This window comes from Phalacrocorax carbo, chromosome 6 (assembly GCF_963921805.1).
Source record: "Phalacrocorax carbo chromosome 6, bPhaCar2.1, whole genome shotgun sequence".
NCBI lineage: Eukaryota > Metazoa > Chordata > Aves > Suliformes > Phalacrocoracidae > Phalacrocorax > Phalacrocorax carbo.
In genome coordinates, this window is record NC_087518.1 from 59,278,000 (window position 1) to 59,285,167 (window position 7,168).

Below are 7,168 nucleotides of genomic sequence, written 5' to 3' on the forward strand. Positions count from 1 at the left end.
TCATGAGCTTAAATTTCAGTAGCATATGAATAGTTTGAAAGGGCCATGTATAAAAGCTCTTTAATCATCAAATTTTAAATGACTTGCTAACTACATAACTTGGTTGTTCCACTTACATAGTTTGCCAGCAGTCTTGGAGACAGATTCATAGAAAATAAGCAAGTAAGTATGGATAGTGTGACTCCACATATGTAAGCGTGTTGTGGTAGTTGTGTCATATTCATTAACAAAAATTAGGGTAGAGAACTTTGGTGTTTTAAAAGAAATTGGATAAAGGTGGGTTCTGAAATTTATTTAGTCACTATTCTAGCATATGCTAATGGTGGAAATTATGTAGAAGAACTGTTAGAAGTTAGAAGCCTAGTTATTATAGTCACTTAAAATAAAATTGCCATATTATGCAAAATAACACTTTATATTCATAAAGTCAGCATTTCCAAATAGAGTTTAAGGCTTTGCATTTTGCTGAAGTAAAATCTAGATGATAGGAGTCCTTCCTCTCTCACTGCATCATTATCTTCTCTCATTTCAGCATGCATACACAACTACGGCCATAAATGGGACAAATTTTTGTACTTCAGCAAAGGACGCTCTCTTTATTTTGGCAAAGAATTCTGCTAAACTTGAGTCCATTAGCTGTTTTGGAGATTTTATCCTATTTCTAGGAAAGGTAAGAGTAAGGAAAGTACTGCTCTGAAAGAATGAAGTGAAAAACTAGGGTTCAGTGCTCTTTTCTTATACCTAAAGTAAATAAGGTTTATCTTTGTTAAACTCAGCGATGTTAATGCTGGAAAATGAGTTTGGGAGAGAAGATAACGTTTCAGGAATTGAAGTCTTTCGTAGTCTTTACAGAGTTATTTGGTTGTATTACAGTAGTGTCCTTGGCGCCACTCTTAACAGTTCCCATTGCAGTGAGTCTTTGGTAAATACACAGTAAAAGGTTGCCTCTGCCCTACAGAATTTACACACTGAATTGAACACCAAGTGCGATGACTACGTGATGCCAGAAGCAGCATAGCTGTCTCCCAGACGAGATGTGTCGTTAAAATATTGGCTGTAATGTATTTGCCTTAGGGTTCTGTTTTTTTTTAGGAAACATTTCTACGTGATTAATGAGGCTGCATTTCTTTCTCACTGCCCTTTACAGGTGTTTGTTGTATGTTTTACTGTTTTTGGAGGATTGATGGCATTTAACTACCATCGGGAGTTGCAAGCTTGGGTGGTTCCTCTGTTGCTGGTTGGATATTTTGCCTACCTGATGTCTCAGAACTTTCTGTCTGTGTTTGAAGTGACAGCAGATGCCATGTTCCTTTGCTTTGCTGTCGATATGGAAACAAATGATGGAACTGCAGAGAAGCCATACTTCATGGATCGGGAACTGCTGGTAAACCTCAGTGATAACAGCAAAGATACTTGAGCCATTCTAAGCTTTTGGGGGCTTTTTTGTTCCCCAAGCTCTAGTAATTTGAACCCACAACCCATACTATTTCCTTTCCAACACCTTAGAACAGGATGGGCTCAGGGATACAAATCAGATGTGAATTTATAAACTGCAGTAAATGGCTCCCTCTGGCTCCTGTGTGCTAGCTATGACCTGCTGCCTTCTTTTAGATCATACCCTCTGAGTAACAGCTGACTTATTATTAGATATATGTTCAATATATTGTTGATAATTAAAAAATGTAAATAAATAGATGAGCTAGCTGCAGAGACCATCCATGGGGTGCTCTAAGATTAGCTGTTTGTATTTGTTGTGGCTTACTGCACGGTGACAAGCGAAAGTAAACAACAAGAAGCTTCTTGCTGCCAGCAGCAGGTCAGGTATCCACCCACATCCTGGGGAGGCTGTAGTTCTGAACAAACTTCATGCAAACTCGAGCCGCTCTGCTTCATACCTGTACAGATTCTTTTGCCAGAATGCTGTCTTCTGTCTCTTAATTAACGTCTTCTGCCTCTGGACTGATTGTTCTGTGTCTTTACCCTCATAATTACTGTACAAGCATTTCCATGGAGAATCATTACATAGTGATGGAGGGCTTCAGTTAATAGCTGTATCTGAAGCATTTGAATGTATATATGCCCCACCCCTTTCATATTAAGAGAAATTTGAAGATGCAGATGGTTTTTTCCTTCCATGCTATTTTTGCCATTTCTGTCTTTTCCTTCATAAACCATACGACAAAGAAAATCTAAGTGATTCATGAAAAACAAGCTCAGCAGCCAGAATAGCTCATATGATATGAATCTTCTGGATGGATTTCTTCAGGACAGTGTCAGAAGAATGGGGTTTTTTTGTTTTTTTTTTTTTAATGCTGCTGTTAGATTCCCTGTAATGTTCATAGAATTTTGTTGAAAACAAAGACCAACAAAAAGGCAGCCTAATGATAGGCTTAACCCTTCGTACAGAAGAAAGCAGATAGATATTCGTTGGCCTTAATTCAGAACAGCACTTAAGCGCATGTCCTGAACAGGAATATGTTACTGAATGGAAAACTCTGAAGCCTTGACCTTCTCCCTCTGTTTTGCCAAATGCTAAAATACTTCTTAAGCCAATTCTCTGTCATGAAACAAAGAGGGTTTCCTTTCTCCACTTCCAAACTGTGCAGTAGTTTCTCTTTAACTCTGGTCTTAATTCCTTGTAATTAGCCATGCCCGAGGGCCTTGGGTGAAGAGAGGACTTCCCACAGGGGTAAGGAGTCTTGCAAGCAGGGCAGGCCGTATAACCTTGTATGGAAAAGTTGAAACTCCCCCTCATTGCATGATCGAGAGTAAGTTTGCTCACGTAGCCAAGAACTTGGAGTTTCCCAACACTTGAAGGCGTTTGACTCAGGACATCTGTGTTACAGTCGGGTCACAAACATCTGGGGGTGGGAGGGAGGTTCTGTGGCCCTCAGGACAGTCTGCGGCAGTGGGCGGAGAGCCGGGTGAGGGATTTCAGGCAGCCAGAGTCCTCGTTCCTGTAGCAGGAGATGTTACAGAGATTCATGATTCATCCTTCTCAGTTGCGTTTGTCACCCGTGCTGCCTCTGCAGAGTCGCTCCCGCTATCACGCAGTGTCTTCCAGCTAGGAACCAGCTACAGTTTCTTAGCCCCAGGCTAATTATCTTCTTCTACCAGGTATTTTTATTTACATAATGGTTTGCATTCCCAAATGATCTCACCCTGTTTTTTGCTTGTAGACCTTTATGAGTCAGACTAACAAGTTAACAGAAGGGCAAAAACACAGAAGCCTGAGACCTTTCCCGGACAACGAGGTTGGGACAGAGCTCCAACCTATGGTGAGGCAGGAGTGTGGGATGTGTATTTATCTGCCAGCTAATGCATTTGCCTTTATGTCCCAAGAAGAATAGATGTAGGCTGTCGTGGATCTCCTGATGTCTCACAGCAGCCAGCATGCTGTACCCAGTATCCTGTTTTTCCTTCTGTTGCTTTCCCTCCTCAGGAAACCCTGCACTGGTGCAAAATGGATGGATCAAATTTGTTCTCATCCTTCTTCCCATTCCCCAGTGTGCCCAGCAGAGGAGGAGAAAGATAATGGCGAGGGGGTGGGAGATGAATCCTATTCAGATAGTCCTTCACATGCCTGCTGCAGCAAAGTCAGAAGAGCGCTAGGCTGCTTGATTTCATGCCGGAACTGCAGAAGTTCCAGAGCTGTAAGACCAGAGCTTAGAGTCCTTCCCTCTCCACCCCCACCCTTGTTCGTTCTTTCTTTTCTAAGAGTGTATGTATTTATTTGCTCTGTTTCATGCTGGGATAAAAAAGCAGAGGTGCCAGAAGGGAGTGTTCCCCCACACCCAGGCTTGGGAAAGTCCTGAGCGTAAAATGCACACTGTCATCTGAAAAAATATTGCAAATTGCCCAACCTGAGAAGCTGCCCCAGCAAGTCCAGGATCTGGGCTGATTTTCCCCCAGCATCAGGGGGGCCAAGCCAGGGCTGCCGGAGAAAGATTCTGCAGCAGCAGCTACTTGGGCACCCACGCCTGCCAGACACTACTGTTGGTGTCCTGTGTCCTCCAAGCTACTTCTTACACGAGCATAACAGATGTGGGTGATTTCTCTTGATCTGCATTCAAGAGGTACCAGGCTCTAGAGGACTCTCACGCAATCTTGTGGGCATCCTGCTGTAGGCAGCTGGGCTACAGAGCGCTGCTTCAGTTTATTGCTGCAGCGAGGGATAGTTGTGCTTGCTTTTTCATTGTTTGAGTCTGTTACTGAATTCTCCAGTGATTTTTTTGCCGAGCACAAATACCAGGGAGGGGGGGAGTTATTCCTTGCGGGAGGATTGTGGCTTTGAAACACAAAAGAAGCTTAATTATTTTCCCAGTTTACTCTTAGGACATTTAAATGCAGTAACAGGACTAATGCTACACATGGTTTGACTCCTTTTCTCTCTTCGTAGACTTGAACGCGAAGTGCACCAGGAAGTATGAAGTCAGACCAGCAACAGCAAAAACAGTCATAGAAAAAAAGGTTGCCAATACCCCAGGAGAAAGTACTAGTTCTCTAAATCTCTGTTGTACCTTCTGCACTGGTAAAATGACACACAGTCTGTTTGTATGAATAATGTATTTTGTGTGTCAGCACATCTGATTTTTATTAACATACTTGTTCTGATGGTTTGAAAAGTTGTTAATAAACTCCTTGTACATTCCTGTGTTGTCAGACTAAAAATACTAAGCCGACAAGGTCGTCGAGCTGTCCTTCGTAGCTTTTTAGTGTGCCAGCTAACGGGGGGTTTTGTCACCCTTCCCTGGGAACACGGGGCCAGTCAGCCCTGGATTGGTAAACATAGAAACTTTTGTAGCGGAGGCCATCTGAGATGACCGTTTCCTGATTTATTCTGTGCATCTGAACAGACCAGTTCAGGAACTGTGCTGAGCTCGTTGGTGGAAATGACCATTGATAGGAATTCTCTGTAGTCAAGATAATTAATGGTTACGACGCAGGTGTCTTTCTTTTAATTATACTCTCTTGGGAATGGTTTTTACAAGTTAGTACCATAAACTATCAAACTGGCTCCTCTCCAAATGACAGATGAGGAATAGTCCTTCTTTTTTTTTTTTGTTAATAAAAATAAACAACTACCTTCCCTTTGCAATTAAAAAGACAAAGGGAGCAGAAAAATCTGTATCTGGATTTAAAGCTTGACCAAGAAGTAGCAGCTGAGCAGCGGCTGGACAGAAATGAGATAAAAGGATGTTGTAAATAATACTTTATAGAAGTGTTAGCTGTAACATGGATGTGAAATATAACATGTCAGGGAGGAACGTAGCCAAGAGACCATCAGGGCTCTAGTCAGAAGAGGGACATGAAAAGTATAAACACTTTTTAAAAAAATAACTTGGTAGCAGTCTGTCAGCATTTTCTTGTGAGACATTCTGAGGCTTGTTTAAACTTTGTACCCTGACCCTGGTTCTAATAGACTTCTGTGGGCTCCACCTTGTTCTAGTGTGGGGTAGCTTCAGATTTTACTCAGTGGCACATGATTTTCTTCTCTTTGTTCAAAAACTCCTTTAAGCTTTTGTTTGAGGAGAGGTTTGAGGTGGGAAGATGACTCCAACCCCGAGTTCCAGTAAAGTACACATCAGTGTAGGAAGTGAGACATTACTGCAGGTAAGTAAGTGACTCATAAGCTGCCATAACGAATAGACTGATAAACCTTTGATTAGTCGCAGCTTGGAGGTGACAACAAGAGCTCATCGATGGCCTGAATGACCAATGTTTCAGATAAACCCTGTATCGGATCTCCTGCTGTAGAAAGGAGACTAGTTATCCGCTAGGGGATGCTAAGAAATCCTTCCTTGCTACTCTTCATTTAATTAACTTTTGTCTAATGTGAGCCACTTCAAGAAGGTGAGGAGTATGGACTCGATGATGAAAAAGGGAAAGAAACAGATTAATTGCTTTCTGCCTGGCAGGTGAAGCCGATCGCCTACCGGCTCTGACTCGCTCCTGCTCATTATTTAACATGGTACACTTGGGTACTTCTGGTGCTTGGCTTGGGGATGCTGTGGGAACTGAAAACCATGCCAAATAAGTCATAGCCCTCGAACCGTGAGAAGGTGTGCGGCTCTGGTGCTTACAGAGGGGCAAAACCTTTCCTCTGCCACAGGTCCCAGCGAGATTGCTTCCAAGCAGTAACATCTCCACAATGGAAAAATGTTTACCAGCTTACAAAGCACAGTAGGTTTGCCTGGCAGTTAAAAAAAAATCAGTTCTTATTATACACTGGGGGTTTTTCCTGTTTGTATCTGACGCTCGCCCTGCATGCTTTGGCCCTTGGCTCGGGAACTCTCTGGTGAAAGAAAGGGAGGGAAATTTTCAGGTAAGTCTGTCCTTGTTTTCAGACAATCCCTAGGTGACCTGCAGGGGTCCCTTCCAATGTCAGCGGTTCTGTTTGTTGCCATCACGATGCAGCGTCGTTACTGTCACTGCAGCTCCTGAGTGGAGAAAGGTCTTTTAGACACTTGCTTACAAAGTTTGGTTTGCTTTGTCAAGAAGGGAGGTACTGAAAAACCCCAGTTAAGCTGCCTTTGAGTGCGTTTCATTTAAGCAATGCTGTACTGCCCATAGTCCAGGAATCACAGCAGTGACAATACGTTTTGAGAGTCACGTACATTTTTACAGAAGAGTTCCAAAACCTTTTAATTAAATTTTGCACACAAAGCATAGCTTTATAGCTCTCAGGTGCAACACAGGACCTCCCAATCTTACATACATTCCACGAGCAATTGTGTCAACAACCTCCAACTGCAGCATTCCTGTGTGGCAGGCGTCCTCCCGAGTTGGAGGGATAAAGCACCCCTACAGAAGCTGATGCTATTTAGCACTCATTTCTCATCGCTCTCTTTCCCTGCAGGATTTTGTGGTCAGGCAGCTCTAAAGCAGGCTGGAAGCAGGTGGTGGGGTTGGACGTAGGCTCAGCTCACGTGAATACACGCTTAGGAGCAGTTCAGGTGCTGATGCTTGTCCAAGGCGCTTCTGGGATTTCAATGTCTGCCCTGCGAAGCAGCCTGATACTGTGCGGACTCTTCTTTCCTGCAGCTACGGAAGATTGGATTCAAAGGAATTGAAAGGTACTTTTATAACTATATTCCTTAAAAATAGGGGATGGGGACTACTGGTGCCTGTACACCTGGGAAGGGCTAAGTATTACAGCTTATTGTTT

The 7,168-nt window shown here is 43.0% G+C and overlaps 1 protein-coding gene across 8 annotated transcripts in view; it reads left to right on the plus strand.

The window, feature by feature from the left end:
- SLC44A3 (solute carrier family 44 member 3) overlaps positions 1-4,651 on the plus strand; it is a 111,957-nt gene extending 107,306 nt beyond the window's left edge. For 5 of the 8 annotated variants that reach the window (XR_010373492.1, XR_010373491.1, XR_010373490.1 and 2 more), the window contains 5 exons: positions 533-670; positions 1,148-1,384; positions 3,180-3,278; positions 3,443-3,653; positions 4,400-4,651. Coding sequence is in view for 1 of the 8 variants with exons in the window: in XM_064455539.1 (XP_064311609.1) it covers positions 533-670; positions 1,148-1,384; positions 3,180-3,278; positions 4,400-4,405 (480 nt within the window). In the remaining 7 variants the exon portion in view is untranslated. The remainder of the gene's footprint in view (positions 1-532; positions 671-1,147; positions 1,385-3,179; positions 3,279-3,442; positions 3,654-4,399) is intronic. The other 3 variants (XR_010373493.1, XM_064455539.1, XR_010373495.1) reach the window with 3 other exon arrangements.
- The last annotated feature ends 2,517 nt before the right edge of the window (positions 4,652-7,168 follow it).